We start from the raw sequence: 17735 nt of genomic DNA, 5'->3' as shown, positions 1-17735 counted from the left end.
TGCCGTCTCTGAGGAAGCTGAAGCTCGGGCGTCATTGGACCTTCCAACAGGACAATGATCCCAAGCATACCTCAAATTCCACCAAGGCTTGGTTTCAGAATAAGAAATGGAAGATTCTAGAGTGGCCGTCACAGTCGCCTGACTTGAACCCCATAGAAAATCTCTGGTGGGATTTGAAGAAGGCGGTTGCAAAACACACACCCAAGAATATTACTGCACTGGAGGCCATTGCCCATGAGGAATGGGCTAAGATTTCTCAGGAATGCTGTCAGAAGCTGGTGTCTGGCTATGCATCATGTTTGTAGCAGGTCATAACAGCAAAAAGGTGCTGTACTAAGTATTGAAGATGCTTGTCATGAAGGGGTGGAATAACTTTGAGACTGTAGTAGTCATTAAAAGTAGCATTTTGTGTTGAATTTGGATCAAAACTCTTGTAATATTAGTTTCATTGAACTACTTAGAGAGTTCTTGTGTAATTTGTTTTTTGGAAACAGCTGAGAAATTGTATATTTTGCCAATAAGCCTAATATGCAATGGGGGTTGAATAATTTTGATTGCAACTGTATGTAGGCATACACTCAGACCGTGGAACTGATTATATCAACAGTGTCTTCTTAATGCATTAAATTAAATACACACAAGACTTTTAAGGAATTTAATAAAAGGTATCAAATGTATTTTTGGCAAAATGGAAGTTATTACTCTATTGATATGGATGACTTCAGTGAATAATTTCCAGTGAGAAACATGCGGTCGTCACTTGTATACTAATTTTATGGAGGAGTACAGAGGACCAATACAGATGTTGCTGCAAAGAAGATACAAAATGTAAAATGTGGATGCTTCACACACATCCTCAACCAGGCAGCACAGAAGATCTATATAATCAGCACAGTTTCAAGGTGGACACCCAAGATTAGTGTCACCAGTTTAGTACCTGACCAAATGTGAAATATGGTCACAATCTGTCCTTCTGTTCCTGAGTTATGGTGCTTAATAATGGCTAGGAAGTGTTTTTGCAAAACATGATGACATCACAGTGAAGCTGACCTTTGACTTTTTGGATATATATTGTGATTACAAGGTCATTTTATCCTATGAGACATTTGTGTGATACTTTGTCATTATTAGCAAATGCATTCTTGAGTTACAACCAAAAATGCGTTGTGTTTGGTCACAGTGGCCCTTGACCTTCGACCACTAAAATCTATTCAGGCCATCCTTGAGTTCAAGTGGACATACAGTGTGTGCCAAATTTCAGAATCAGAATCAGAAATACCTTATTGGTCCCCGAGGGGAAATAGTTTTTGTTACAGGTGCTCCTTATAAGAATAGAAGAGATAGAAGAGATTAATTAGAAGAGAAAAAAAAAAAAATAAAATAAATTATATATATGTGTGTGTGTGTGTGTGTGTGTGTATATATATGTGTATATATATATATATATATATATATATATATATATATATATATATATACACACACACACACACACACACACACACACACACACACACACACATATATAATATTATATATATAGCTGACTGGATAACTCAGTGGTTGGAATCCCACTTAGGACAATATATCCAGGTGGGTCCTTAGGCAAGACCCTTTGCAGTTAGATGCCATGAGAGCAACAATAACAGATAAGGCCATACCGGCTCAGAACGTCGCCCGGTCTAACAAGGTCCACGTTAGGTGTTGGGGGACCAGGACACCCTAATGAGAAGTTGGCTACTGGAACACGACATACCTGGAGCAGGACAGAGAACAAAACACTGCTGGAATGCTACTACACCAGCAACCCCAGTGAGAGACCGTATATGAAAAGGTGTGGGACCTATGGATGCTTTGAAACCCCACTTCCATGAAGACTGCAAAGCAACTTGTGACCCAGCGCTCTAATATCCGTATGAACAACCTACTGTTGCAATTAGAGATTGATGAGGTACAATATGCCTCATCCACGGTACAAAGATGCTACGGCAAGGGGGAGCCAGGACGACAGGTCAGTGCAGGGATGACATCTGCATCCCCGCATAACATGATTGGGTACTAGGCCCCAAGGAGCACAGACACACACACACCCTGAACACAAGGGCAGCTGACCTGAGAGAACAGATAACAGAATCCTGGGGGAACACAACTAGCTACCTGCCAAGGCTAAGAGACAAAGTGCCAGATGAATCTCTACTGGAAGACGTGAACATGGCACTGATGACTATATCCACAGAAACCATCACCGAGACCAATAAGCTGATGTATGCAGCGGCAACAGTCATCCTGCGCATGCTAGACTACAAGATGAACAGCAGTAGCTGGGAGGAGCAGGAGAACCCTCCATGGAAAAGGAGACTGGAGAGCAAGATCACGGCAACAAGGGAGGTTAGCTTGCTGTCCATGGATGAAGCTCTGGAGACTGCCAAGCAGAGGCTCACAGCTCTGGCTACCCGCCTTAAGAGATACAGCAGAGAAGCCGAGACCAAGAGAATTGTTCGAATTGAAAGCAGACCACAGTAGCCTCCCAGAACAGAAACCAGTAGAAATTACCACTGCAGACAGCCAAGAAAGAGTGTCTAGGATGAAGAGCTGGACAGCACCTGGGCCTGACATGATCCACGCCTACTGGCTCAAAAAGCTAACTGCACTCCATGAATGACTGGCAGCACAGATGAATCAGCTGCTAAGATAGGGAACCCATCCAGAGTGGCTGACAGGCCATACAGTCCTCATCATGAAGGACCCACAGAAGGGCCCGGTACCATCCAACTACCAGCCTATAACCTGTCTGAGTAAAACATGGAAGCTCCTTTCAGGCATCTTAGCAGCTAAGATGAGTAGGCACATGGATCAGTACATGAGTCGAGCACAGAAAGAAATTGGCAACAACACCAGAGGAGCCAAACACCAACTACTGGTTGACAGGGCAGTCACCCAGGACTGTAAGACCAGAAGTACCAACCTGTGCACTGCCTGGATTCACTACAAGAAGGCCTATGACTCGATGCTACACACATGGATAGTGGAGTGCCCAGACCAGTATAAGATCGACAGGACACTTAGAGCCTTCATCAAGAACTCCATGGGGTTGTGGAAGAAAACACTGGAAGCCAACTCACAGCCAATTGCAGAAATGAGCATCAAACATGGTACATACCAAGGAGATGCACTGTCCCCCCTGCTGTTCTGCATAGGCCTAAACCCCCTCAGCCAGATCATCACCAAGAGTGGCTTTCAGGGTTCTAAATTAACTTTTTTGATCACCAGCCAATGTGGCTGGTGACCTTCTAAAGTTACCAGCCAATCAGAATTTCCACTAGCCAAATTTTTTCCCGGTGAAAATAAGAGAGATTATGAGTGCCACTGAATGCATTTGATCATTTTATTTACATTGTTGGCATGAAAAATGCACAGAAAGTACAACACATGAAACTAAATATACACAGAAAGTGCAAACATTTAATTTATACAAACAAAAAATGCTGTCAAATTTATTATTTTATAAAAGACATTTTTCCAGTATTTAGTATCATTACATTCCTAATAAAATGTATTTTTCCTTTCAACTTAAAGTGCTTCTGCTTTCCTTCTTTAATAAGAAATATATATAAGTAACAGCCATGACTTAAACACTTGCGAAAAATTGCATTGGTAATAAATTGAATTATGTATGTACAACTAGAAAACACAAATAGTGCAGCAGTCAGTATTGCAGACTCCTTAGGCTTTCCTGATGATTTCGGGCACTCTCATGGTCCTTTACTGCCTCGACTTTAAAATTACTAGTCCCCACCACAAAATTATTCGTCTTGTTTTTTTCTTTCGTGTACATGCGGCAATCCTTACAAAACATGACGGCATTTTCGTGATCAAACACAAGCCATTCACGACCTGTCAGCCATTTAGCGTTAAACTTTCTTTTCTTCGTTTCGCACGCTTTGTCGACATTCTCATCCCCTGCGTCCTTCCTCTTCTCGCCCCCAGACGTCTGTCCCAACCACGCATTTAGTTTAACTTTACTTTTTACTTTTAGCTAGCTCAGTCTCCTTTTTTACAGTTTATACGCCGCCGTTCATTCTTCTTCTTCTTCTTTGTGTTTGCGTTTCCGTGGTTTCTCGCGCCGGTTGCACTACAAACTGTAGTGTGCCTGCGCACAGCCAATGGGCGTCTTGTACGTCATCACGTAGCATTACGACAGTGTTCATGGGAAATGTAGGACGGACTGTCCGGGGGACAAATGACCAAGAACTGTAGAGCGGCTCTGACTGACATGATTGCCTAATGCATTACCGGCAAAATTGGCTAGTAAGTTTTTATTTACACCCGCCAATATGAATTTTAACCCACATTTGGCGGGTTGGCGGGTGTTAATTTAGAACCCTGGTGGCTTTGGATACCGATTCCGAAGTGGGACAACAATCAGCCACCTCCTCTACATGGATGACATCAAGCTGTATGTCAAGAGTGAGCGTGGGGAAGATGATGAAGGGGCTGAACTACCTGAAGGCAACATAGCAGATGTTCAGGACAGCTACAAATACCTAGAGATCCCACAGGCAAATGGCAATCATGAGGAGGCAACACGGAGATCAGCCACAGCCAAATACCTTCAGAGGGTGAGGCAGGTCCTGAAGAGTCAGCTGAATGGCAAGAACAAGATCCAGGCAATAAACACCTACGCCATATATATATATATATATATATATATATATATATATACACACACACACACACACACACACACACACACACACATTATCGAATGTTAAAATAAAAATTATTGAATGTTCTATCGAACGCATTTTTTATTGATATTAATTACGTGTCTATCGCGAGACATATCGTTATCGTTTTATCGCCCAGCCCTGGGAGGGGCCAAAGTCATCTCCATCTGCTGAGAAGACTGAGGTCTTTTGGAGTATGTAGGACACTGTTACAAACTTTTTCTGACTCTGTGGTGACATCCGCAGTTCTTTTTTATACAGTGGTCTGCTGGGGCTGTGGAAGCTCAGAGAGGAACAGGAAAAGACTAAAAAAACTGGTCAGCAGAGCTGGCTCTGTCCTGGTCTGCCCTCTGGACACCATTAAGAAGGCGGGTGAGAGGAGGATGTTAGCCAGGCTGACCAATCATGGACAACCCATCCCATCCCCTGCATGAGACAGTGGGGGGCTCCTTCAGTAACAGAAGGAGTGTATGCATAATGTAAGAAAGAACGCTACCGCAGGTCCTTCAGCCCAACAGCTGTAAGACTGTGTAACTGTGTTGATGTTGTTTTTCCCATTTCTACATCGTAAACCTTGTTTTTTGTACTACCGTTATCTATGCTCATATATGTTCACATTATCCACTACATCTGGTGCAATACCGTTACATCTTGTGCAATTTTTAATTTGTTGTATTTTTTTTCAACTGTGCAATATGACAAACACTGTCCAAACTATTTATTATCCATATAGGCAACAGAATTCAGCACTGTACATATTGTACATATACACAGACTATACAGGAATTTGTTCTGGTGAAATTGGTGCATGACACATCTACTAAAATAAGAGCATAAAATATAACAATTTAAATATATATACACAAGTCTGTTTTTTGTTGTTTGCTATTTTCCGGAAACACAGTCTGTTTTTCAGAAAGAAGTCCAAGTTGAGCGTTAATGTAACGCATAGAGTTATATTTATATCAATGTGACAAAATGAGTCCGGGGTGGAATGTGAAGAGTGTCGGGGGGGTTCTGGGCATTGTTGGTAAGGCTGACAGCAGACGGGAAAAAACTGTTCTTGTGGCGTGAGGTTTTGGTCCTGATGGACCGCAGCCTCCTGCCAGAGGGGATTGACTCAAAGAGTTTGTGTCCGGGGTGAGAGGGATCAGCCACAATCTTTTCTGCACGCCTTGGGGTCCTGGAGGCGTACAGGTCCTGAAGAGATGGGAGACAGCCAATCACCTTCTCTGCAGACCGAATGACACGCTGCAGTCTGCCCTTGTCCTTGGCGGTGGCAACTGTGTACCAGACAGTGATGGAGGAGGTGAGGATGGACTCAATGATGGCTGTGTAGAAGTGCACCATCATTGTCTTTGGCAGGCTGAATTTCTTCAGCTGCCGTAGGAAGTACATCCTCTGCTGTGCTTTCCTGATGAGGGAGCTGATGTTCGGCTCCCACTTGAGGTCCTGGGAGATGATAGTACCCAGGAAGCGGAAAGACTCCAGTGTCAATAGTGGAGTCACAGAGGGTGATGGGGGCCGGTGAGGCTGAGTTCTTCCTGTTGTCCACAACCATCTCCACTGTCTTTAGAGCATTGAGCTCCAGGTTGTTCTGGTTGCACCAGGTCACCAGATGGTCAACCTCCCACCTGTAGGCGGACTCCTCGCCATCAGAGATGAGTCCGATGAGGGTGGTGTCGTCCGCAAACTTCAGGAGCTTGACAGACTGGTGACTGGAGGTGCAGCTGTTTGTGTACAGGGAGAAGAGCAGAGGAGAAAGAACACAGCCCTGGGGGGATCCGGTGCTGATGGTATTAGCGTTGGAGACGTGTTTCCCCAGCTTCATGCACTGTTTCCTGTCAGACAGGAAGTCTGTAATCCACCTGCAGGTGGAGTCAGGCACGCTCAGCTGGGAGAGCTTCTCCTGAAGCAGAGTTGGGATGATGGTGTTGAAGGCAGAGCTGAAATCCACAAACAGGATCCTAGCGTAGGTTCCTGCGGAGTCCAGGTGCTGTAGGATGAAGTGGAGGGCCAAGTTGACTGCATCATCTACAGAGCTGTTGGCTCTGTAGGCAAACTGCAGGGGGTCCAGGAGAGGGTCAGTGATGTCTCTGAGGTGTGAGAGCACAAGGCGCTCAAAGGACTTCATGACCACAGAGGTCAGGGCAACGGGTCTGAAGTCATTAAGTCCTGTGGTCCTTGGCTTCTTGGGAACAGGGATGATGGTTGAAGACTTGAAGCAGGCTGGCACGTGACATGTCACCAATGAGGTGTTAAATATGTCTGTGAACACTGGAGACAGCTGATCAGCGCAGTGCTTCAAGGCAGATGGGGACACAGAATCCGGTCCAGCTGCTTTCCGGGGGTTCTGTCTCCTGAAGAGTCTGTTGACGTCTCTTTCATGGATGGAAAGAGTCGTCACTGAGGTGGGTGGGTGGGGGAGGGGGGGCCTTTAAGGTGGGCATTGGTGGAGGTGACTGGAGCTGGAGCTGTTCAGAGGTGTCGTGGGGGATGGTTGCTGGACTGTCCCTTTGTCTTTCAAAGCGGCAGTAGAACTGGTTCAGGTCGTTGGCTAGGCGTCGATCGTTGATGGAGTCGGGGGCTTTAGGCTTGTAGTTAGTGATCTGCCTGAGCCCTTTCCAAACAGACGCAGAGTCGTTAGCTGAGAATTGGTGTTGGAGCTTCTCAGAGTACAGCCGTTTAGCCTCTTTCACCGCCTTGCTAAACTTGTACTTCAACTCTTTGTATCTGTCTTTGTCCCCACTCCTGAAGGCCTCTTCCTTTGCCAACCTTAGCTGCCTGAGTTGGGCTGTGAACCAGGGTTTGTCATTGTTGTAACTCACCCTGGTGCATGATGGAACACAGCAGTCCTCACAGAAGCTGATGTAGGACGTCACAGTCTCCGTGTACTCGTCCAGACTGTTGGTAGCAGTCCTGAACACATCCCAGTCAGTAGAGTCCAAACACGCCTGGAGATCCTCCACCGCCTCGCTGGTCCACTTCCTTGGCGTCCTCACTACAGGTTTGCAGAGCTTTAGTTTCTGCCTATACACAGGAATCAGGTGTACCATGACGGGGTCAGAGTGGCCCAGTGCAGCACGGGGGACGGCGTGATAAGCATCCCTGACTGTGGTGTAACAGTGATCCAGAATATTCTCCTCTCTGGTCGGGCATTTGATAAACTGTCTGTATTTAGGGAGTTCGTGCGTGAGGTTACCTTTGTTAAAGTCGCCAAGGACAATAACTAAAGAGTCCGGGTTGGTCCGCTCCACACGCAGTATCTGGTCAGCGAGCATACGCTGTGCGTCCTGCACGTTGGCCTGCGGCGGGATGTAAACACCAACCAGAATGAATGAAGCGAAATCACGGGGTGAATAAAAAGGCTTACAGTTAATGGTGAAAGATTCCAGGTCAGGAGAACAGTGCTGCTGGATCACTGTCACGTCGTTGCACCAACCACTGTTGATGTAGAAACAGATTCTTCCACCTTTAGTTTTGCCGGAAAGTTCCGTGTCTCTGTCCACGCGGTGGAGTTGGAAGCCAGCCAGCTGCAGCGCAGAGTCCGGTATTAATCCACAGAGCCACGTCTCGATGAAGCACAAAACCGCAGATGAAGAAAAGTCCCTGTTTTTATCCAACAGCAGTTGCAATTCCTCCAGTTTGTTGGGCAGTGAACGCACGTTAGAGAGAAATATTCCCGGTAACGCTGTACGTAGTCCGCGCTGGCGAAGGTGCACGAGCGCGCCGGCCCGTTTTCCTCTCCTCCAGCGTTTCACTGTGTGAGCAAGGGTGAGCGCACCTTTGACCAGCATGTCCAAAATTTCCACTGTTGGGAGCAGAAATTTGGGAAATAAATCCTCTGATGTTGCTCCCCTGATGTTCATGAGCGCTTCTCTGGTGCAAGAGCTCCGGGTACCGTCACAAAAAACAGGTTTAAAACACAAAACAAAACAAAACAACGCGCGCCAACACACCGAGACAGCCGTCTGCGGCGCCATCTTGATCTTGGTGCCAGTTACACATACATTGCAGAGAAACTGGCATTCTCCATGAGAAATCTAGATGGGGAAATTCGGTTTCTCTAATCCCCTACCATAATTTAGTTAGTTTCTCATTAAAATGCTGTAAAACAAAAATCTAACTAGAAAAAGCTGACTTTTACCTGTTTACTTAAGGCATGTACACACTGATTTAAGAGTGTTCCAGTTATGTAAGTGCATGTAAATATGTTCCTAAGTTGTTCTAAACCAGTGTCTCTGGACTGGGCTCATTTTGTCTTCATACTCTTTGAGACCAGACGAAAATGATAATGTCTGTGTTGTGTGTACCACATGTTTGCTTCTCTCTGCAGTCAGCCGAGGAAAGATTTCTCCTCCGTTTGCGGTTCGGTACAGGAGGAGCTGGCTTTATCCGGGGAGGGCCAACATGGGGTCCTGACGGGGAACAGCAAATGACTGGCTGAGGGCCTGGAAAGTGACAACAGTTTTGACGTTAATGAAATGTCTGTATCACAGTGCACATTTACTTATGAGGACTTTCCATTGATTGCACATATTACTAATCTTACTCTTGTCTTGCTGATTGAAGAAATTAGAAATATATATGTGTGTGTGTGTGTGTGTGTGTGTGTGTGTGTGTGTGTGTGTAAAAGAACTTAAACACACACACATAAACACCCACCTGTTCTTCTGTGAGGTGCAGTGTCTTTGCTCTGTACTGCTCCTCTTGGTGAAATGTAGCGCACTGATGTCTCTTCCAGGTATTTGTCAACAGGGTCTGGGCACACTGAAAACAACAATTGATTTCTGATGTTATATGTAACTGCATTGTTAATCATCACATTCAAAACAGTGAAATACACAGAATGCAGAGACAATGCTGCACCAATCAATTTTGTGCACTGCCAGGGTCAATATATGAATGATCACCTCAGTCAAGTATATACCAACATGTTTATTATGCTTGCGTATATTTATATCATTAACATTTTTGCACAGAATGATAATTTATTTGAAAGTGACTATGTAATTATGTAATTATTTTTGGTAAAAAAAAAAAAATAATAATAATAATTAATTTAAAAAAAAAAGTCAGATTTCTAAGCAATGAAAACAATATCCCACACCCACAGTAAGTTCCTGTTTGGCCACTACAGGCTATTTTTCATAAATGTTCAACTCTGACCACTTTCCTGATGTGCTGCTGAAGGTACTTTCATATGTGTTCCCAAGCAATAAGGTGTAAACAAGGGTCTCGGGCCTCGGAAGAAATGTAGCCACTGTCCATATGGTGTTTAGCGTTATCAGCGAGAAAAAAAGAGTAAGATCGGCTGAAGGTGGAGAGGCTAAAATAGAAAGTGACCAACTGTGGAGTAAGACAACAATAATTCTAGGTCAAGCAATAATGCTATGTAAGGCAGCGAAGCATCACCTGGGTACCCAAACAGACAGAGAGATGGCATCTGGTGCAGTGGCAGTTTCATGTGGAGAATAGTTTTTCTGACCATTATGACAGTTGGTTGCCGTAATTCAATATCCTAATGTTTGGCGGGTGCCTGCTACAAGATGAACTAACATAAGAGGTTTTTTTAGTGGAGGCATAAGCATGGGTGTGGTAGTGGGGGGAAAGTGGACCTGACTACCCAGGGCCCGAGTAGGGAGAGGGGCCCATGACAATCCTGATTTTTTTTTTTTTTTTTTTTTTTTTTTGTGATGTTTTTATTTCGAATGAATTGGGCCCTCCAATTAATTGGTGTCATAATTTATTTCAAATATATTTATAACATCGACTGAGAGAATGAACTTTATGTCACAGTCCTCCCAACATATTGGACATTCTGGGGGCCCCCCCTCTTGGTTCACCTTTTGGAACCAAGAGGGGGGGGGGGGGAATGGTTTAGTCCGCCCGACGGCGACCAGCGACAAGTGTAACGTCAGTGAGCCCAGATTGAATGACCTGGGGGTTAGACAGCATGCTGCCCAAAAAGCAAAAATCAGGGTATCAAAAGAAGAAAGAGCGGAAGGCAAAAGAAAAAAGGCAGAATGAAGGGAGGCAGCTGTTGACTGCTTTCTTTCCAAAAGGTGAACCGAGTTTGCTTGTTATGCAAAATCTGATTAAAGTTAACGTAGTCCACTACAGACAGCTGCTGCTGATGTTTGTATGCTCATGTGAAGTCTTTAGCTTTGCTAGTTTCCAACCAGGCTGCTTGCAGCTTTTTGCAGCTTTAGATAACGTTAGTTGTCACTATTAACCAGTTTCAGAAACAAACAGTGGCGCAGCTGCAGCAGCTGGAGCAGCAGTGGCCAGTCCTGGCAGATCCTCTGAAGATGAGCTCCCCCCTCCGACCCCCCCTTGCGTTGGTATGTTGGTTCGAGAGAGAGAGAGAGAGAGAGAGAGAGAGAGAGAGATTGAGAGAGAGAGAGAGAGAGCTGCTGGCTGGAAGAATTGCTGCCTAAATCCGAGTTGTTTACCTTAAGTTTAAAGTAAGTTAGCCTTTTGGTTCAGTCCACGTGCTATAGCCTATTGTCTACTGACACAGCAGAGCTGAAAAGTAAAACTCTGTGCTGAGACTTTATTTTTGTCTGGTAAAAAGCCTTAACAGTGCAGAGTAGTGCTGTACTTAAAATCTATTATCAGTGCTCAATAAATTAATGATGTTACCAAAGCCAATGAATAATCATGTTAAATAAGTGTGATCTCAATATCAATCAAAAATAATTGTGATTATGATTTTTGCCATACATTTTTGCCATAGAGAGAGAGAGAGAGAGAGAGAGAGAGAGAGAGAGAGAGAGAGAGATAGGTGTAGGTGGTGAGAACATACAACAATTAGTTACTCCTCTCAATCTGGCTGAAAAATGGCTTAAACATTTTTGCCTCAGCAACTTGCTGACCATGAAGAATACTGTGTGTTATAGCAAATAATTAGGCTAGTCTAAGCATCTATTGTAGGAAAGCATATCTGATGTTTACTTCATGTTTGACTTTTAATGAACATATTTGCAACCTTTCACATTATCTTTCTACTTGTTCTAAATGGTAAATGTGAAGCGCTGTCAAGCGCCCTCTTATGACTGTTTGGTTGACAGCCTTAGAGCTCAGCCTACAGCAACACAAAAATGAGCCCCATTTAAAAGACAGTCTGTCAACATAATAAGCAATGCTTGGCCATATGTTTCATTATTTTTAGCAGTTTATCTTGCACTGAAATGGCTCTAGAAATACAAAGTGAGCTTGCTTCAAAAAGTAGGCTGGGTTATTTGTATGTTAAGAGGCTAATACCAATTCTTTATTCTTGTAGATGTAGAGAGTTCTGCATCAGATGCTGAAGGCAAGGAAGGGTGTGAGTCTGAGGATGTGAGACAAGGTGAGCTCATAGAGGCAACTTTAAGTTATTATCAGCAATCATGTGTACTAGCAGTTTCAACTGAAATGAGCTGCAGCCAGTACTATCATCAAGTGAGATGCATCATTACATGTGAGACTATAATCAGGTTGAGGCTAACGTAAATCATGTGTGTTTCATGCTTATAGATGTGTTTGAGAGTAGTGAGGAGGCTGGGGAGAGAGAAAAGGAAGGGCCAAGTGAGGGAAATGCAGAGTTGTTGTCAGAGGACCCAGGACTGTGGCCAGACAAGCTAACTGCTCAGCAGAGAGAGACTATAGTTTGCAGACTGGCTAGTGAAGGTGTTGACCTGACCAAAGTGGCACCTAAAGACAAGGAAGGCAAAGCATTCCCTAACTATCTTCAATATGTTAAGTCGGCCAATGGGCGTGAGAAAATTAGGAGGGACTGGTTGATTCACAGTGGCAGTGCAAAGGCTTTGTTCTGCATCCCATGCCTTCTGTTCTCACATGAGCAGACAAGGCCATCTAAAAGTGCACTGAACAGCAAGGATGGACTTAAGTTATCCGACATCAAGTGGCAAAAAATGTATAGAAAGTTCCCAGAACATGAGACACACACTCCCCATAAGCAGTGCTATGTAAAATGGAAAATCCTTCAGCACTTATTATTGATAGCCACAGGAGTTGATGGGCATCTTCAAAAACAGTTCCAGACAGAAGCAAAAAAGCATACCAAGATCTTAGAGAGGCTTTTGGATGTAACTCTTCATTTGGCTTCAAGAAAGCTTGCATTCAGAGGCAAAACCTCAAATTTGGATGATGTCCATAATGGCAATTTTCTTGGAACTCTTGAGTTGTTGGCCCATTATGATCCCCTCTTACATGAGCACTTAGAAAAAGTAAGACAAAAGAAGAAAGGGTCACGTTTAACTCACTACCTAAGTCCAGACACACAGAACGAGTTCATTGAGCTCTGTGGCAAGAGAGTGCTCAACACTATCCTGAAAGAAAGGGAAGATGCAATTTATTACTCTGTCATATGTGACTCAACACCAGACATATCTCATACAGAACAGAATGTGCTATTGGCAAGATATGTACATCACGACAAAGAAGACAATGGTGTTTGGAAGATAGTTGAGAGGTTTATCGAATTCAAAGATTTTCACAAAAAGACAGGCCAGGAAATTTCCAAAATGATTCTAGAAGCGTTGCAGTCCAATGGGCCCAAAAGAGTACAAGCTCAGATTTTAAAATCCAATCCACTTGCTACATTCTCCCCCTGTGCTTCCCACACCCTCAATCTGGTTGGTGTCCATGCGGCTGAGTCATGTCCAGAGGTCGCAACATTTTTTGGCTCTGTAAACCGTCTTTATAATCTCTTCAGTGCTAGCCCAGAGCGATGGGCAATCTTGAAAGAAAAGACGGGATGCTCTCTTCATCGTCTTTCTGACACTCGATGGAGTGCCCGCATTGCTGCAGTACGAGTTGTGGCAGCTCACTTGCCCTCCATCCTTGAGGCACTAGAATGTGTCTTTGCCACCTGCAGTCTGACAAGTGAAGCCAAGTCCGAGGCAAATGGTTTGATCAGTTATTTCAAGACCTTTGATGCCATCGTCCTTCTTACTGTGTGGGTAAAGATTTTGCAGTACATTGAAAACCGAAATGTGATTCTTCAGGCAGGAAATATTTCTCTGGATGTTGAGGCTGCAAACATCAAGGCACTACAAGAGGAAATGCAGGCTCTTCGTAATAGATGGGACTCGCTGCTTGCAGAGGCCTCCCTAGTAGCACAAGCGATGGATGTCCCTGATCATTTTCAGAGTGAAGAGAGACGAAAGCGGAAAAGGAAACGCATGCCTGATGAGATGACACAAAAAGATGCAAGTACTGAAGACAGTGCCGAAAATGCATTCAGGAACAACATATTTTTTGTTGCAATGGATAGCATCATCAGTGCCTTGAGTGCAAGGTTCCAGACCACAGCAAACATATGTGAAACATTTGCACCTATTCTGAAGCTGACTGATATGACTGAAGCGCAAATAAAATCAACATGCCGGGCACTGGCAAAAACATATCACATGGATCTCTCACAAGAATTTGAAAATGAAGTGCTACACTTCCGCACCATATATGATGCTACATTTCCAAAAAATCTGTCCTCTCTTGAGCTCCTTAATGCTATCTGGAAGATGCAGCTACAGAGCATTTTTGGAGAACTTTGCATTGCTTTGAGAATCTTCTGCACACTTCCTGTCACAGTTGCAGGGGGTGAACGGGCTTTCAGCAAGTTGAAGCTGGTTAAGAACTACCTGAGATCAACAATGGGCCAGGATAGACTGAACAGCCTCGCCATTCTGTCGATTGAAAGCCACTTAGCCAAACAGTTGGACTTTACAGATCTTATTAGTGACTTTGCAAACAAAAAGACCCGTCAGTGGGCATTTACTGGGATGTAAATTACATCTTTACATCTCATGTCAGCAAGGCTTTATTTCTTTTTCTGCAAGCTGAAGAACAATTTGACAGTCAACATTTTGTACTATCGCAGGCTCTGTTGATAAAATGACATAGGCCTTTAATGTAAAAAGCAGAAACCAGTCACAGCTTCTTTTTTTCACATTGAACCTTAATATTTTTCTGTTCATTTACACTGTACCTTCTCATTACAAAGGTAATGCAGCTTATTTGATTTGATTCTGAGTGTGCAGTTGTCTCCTGTTCTCCTGTTCAAGAATAAATGTTTTTAAATCAAAATTTGCAAGAGTGTCATGGATCAAAACGTTAGTACAGAAACCAGATGTAGCCTAATGTTTTAGGTATTTGAGCAGAAGTAGACCAAATGCATCAATTCAGGTGGTGAATGGAAGAACCACTCATCAATATAATCTGATCTGGCTGTAGCTTAAAACCCTATTTATGCTTTTTTAATTTTAAATAAATACCCTCTTTTTGTCTTTTTCTTTTTTTTGCCCACGCGCCTTGTGCACTGGCATGGATACGGGCCCACTGACATTGAGAGTGTACAGGGCCCAGAATTTGGTGCTACGCCCCTGGGCATAAGTAACTCTAAGTTCATGTCAAGTATGACCTCTTCATGTGGAACAGCGGTCATTCTACTTCTCGCTGTAAGCAGGGATTCCAGCATGCATATGTTTTTCTGATAAATTTGAGAATTATACTGAATTACTTAGCAGAATTAATTAGCAGACAAAGGTTTCTGTTTCACCTCTCTTTCTGTCCATGTGTAAGCTCTGATTCTTGACTGCACGGGCACACTTTCTGTCTAAGATGCACCCAGTTTCAGCTTTTACAACTCAGTTTGTTCTGGAGGAACAGCCCTCTCATCTGCTTTGTGTTGTAAAGACAAATGTGCAGCACGTAATTTGTTTAGTGTTTGTTTATAAGGTGGCAGAGGTGTTGATGAATGACGGACAGGAGTCACATAATCAGTTTCTGTTGTTCAGTATTTGCTGGGGGGGGGGGGGGGGGTTGTTTGTTTTTTTAACTAGGAATATCTGTGGAAGTATGTTGTATTTAAGTCTCTCCAGACATAATGTCCATTGAAAATAATTCAAGTTACAGAGTGACAATATTCCGGCTCTACAAGTCATTTTCATTTATTTACATTTCATTCAATCCAAAGTTAGTGATGTGGGAAGAGTGAAAAGATGAAACAAGGTGTTAGTGAGCTTTATGTTGTTTTTGTTGTATTTAAAGGAAGTGTGTTTTACAATGACAAAATGTTTCTGTGAATGGAGTCTGCACACAACATCACTTTGATTGGTATTGGACATTATCTTATTTTTTTATTTCGTAATGTGTAGATATGCAGATCTTTAGAAGAAAGATTTTTATGTTGAAATAATATACAAGCAGTATGTCTTTGGTTGTATTGGTTTTCCCTCTTAGGGACATAATGCGCAAAAACAGATATTCAAATGGTTCACAGTTATGTGTTATTTTTTAGAGGGAATATTTCAACATCATTTTTGGCCAATTTTGCCAGGCCTAGGATGGTAAATGAAGTGTCATTTTACAGCCAAAGGTGAGCAGGTCCATGTAACAAGGAAGCAGGCTTGTTATCATCAAACTGGCTAAAAGTCCTGTGGCATCATTCATCATCTCTATCCTCCTCCCGCTTATGCTGATGTCAAGAAATTCAGTGCTAGACAGGTACTGCTGGCAAACAGAGGAGGGGCTAGTCAGTCTCAGCCTTAGAGTCTACAAAAATTCGATCAATTTAAAGATACACAGCTAATTAGGCTGAAGAATAACTGTTTCTGGCTTGTTAACAATCTGCTTAATAATCTGTCATTTAGATCAGTGATTCTCAACTGGTGAGAAGCTGGCGGACCCGTTTTTAGTGGGTCGCCAGCCTTTGCCTGGGCTTAAAAAAAATGTTCAGAAAAAAAACATGTGCTTTTATTTTGAAGGGGATTTTTTATGCAGCGGAGTGCCGTCTATTCGTGTCGCGGCTTGACATTAATAGGTGATGGTGGGTCAGCCAGACCAGTTGAGAACCACTGATTTAGATAACAAGCGCTGTATGGCTGTGGATGCAGAGGGGACAGCAAGTTGACTGCGGGCAGAGCAGTGGGAGACGTCGCATTTCTGCGAGTTCATATTATGAACACTCAATTCGATATGTTCTGCATGCATACTCCTGCTTTGTCCTCTCTGAGTGGAAGAGCCCAGCCCCGCACTTGTGCAAACGGGTAGTAACACACAGAGCAAAGTGGAGGGGAGACAGGCAGAATCAGAACTGTGTTTTGAGAAGCATCCTGTCCACAGCAAAAGCTACACAATATCAGCTGAAATTCATTTATCAGAACAGTTATTCAATTTACTTAGTTACTGAACAATTATGTATTAGCCACCAATGCATCTCGTGCATCCCTACTTTCTACGTCCCTCTCCCTCCTCTGATGTTTTTTTTGTCAATTTCAGTTAGTTAAATTTCATTTAAATTGGTCAGTATACTGTTCAGATAACAACACCAGTTCACCAAAGCCAGGCAGCCTATGACCCACACCTAAACCAGGTCAGGGGGAGAGTTATGAACGAGGGTTATCTAGTGGCTGCTAATGATAACTTCTCAGTAATATTTGTCTCTACATGGGCCAAGCCACAGTTGAGTCATATGAGACAACTGATTCTATAAGTGCACATGCATGAAGGTGTTTCTGTTATTAAGCCTACCCACGCTGACAAATGCCATGGACAAAATAACAGTTTTAACTCACTGTGTAACACAACACAGTTCAACAGAACCACAAACTGCAACCTCCAAAAGGATCATACAGTTGAAACAACACATCTTTTAAATAGTTTCAATAAAAACTGAATAGCAGAGTTGCTGTATTATTATAGTTTAAATTTTCTTAAATTCTTATTGCTATGGGTGTATTGCTACCTATTGCTACCCTTGTGCTGCTGCAACAACTTCCCTGCAGGGGATCAATTAAAGTTAGTTTTATCTTATTAGACTATATTAGTTTTAGTGAGGTGGACCTAATTAACTGTTTGAACCGTTTGTAATTGCGATAAAGTACATACAGTTGAAGCCGAAGTTTATATACAGTTAGGTTTGTCATTAAAACTCATTTTCCAATTCCAGAAAAGCTTCTGAGTCAACTGGAGATATATTTTAAGCCCACCATTAAACTCAGT

The 17735-nt window shown here is 43.2% G+C and overlaps 1 protein-coding gene across 1 annotated transcript in view; it reads right to left on the bottom strand.

Moving 5' to 3' along the window:
• dedd (death effector domain containing) overlaps positions 1 to 17735 on the bottom strand; it is a 34207-nt gene that overhangs the window by 10016 nt on the left and 6456 nt on the right. Inside the window, exons 3-4 of the mRNA XM_076739993.1 lie at positions 9393 to 9497; positions 9041 to 9178 (exon numbers count right to left, since the gene is read on the bottom strand). Of these exons, the coding sequence (XP_076596108.1) occupies positions 9041 to 9178; positions 9393 to 9497 (243 nt within the window). The remainder of the gene's footprint in view (positions 1 to 9040; positions 9179 to 9392; positions 9498 to 17735) is intronic.

This window comes from Chaetodon auriga, chromosome 10 (genome assembly GCF_051107435.1).
Source record: "Chaetodon auriga isolate fChaAug3 chromosome 10, fChaAug3.hap1, whole genome shotgun sequence".
Taxonomy (NCBI): Eukaryota; Metazoa; Chordata; class Actinopteri; order Chaetodontiformes; family Chaetodontidae; genus Chaetodon; species Chaetodon auriga.
The sequence above is the reverse complement of the archived record's forward strand: the minus strand, read 5'-3'. Positions and strand labels throughout refer to the sequence as shown.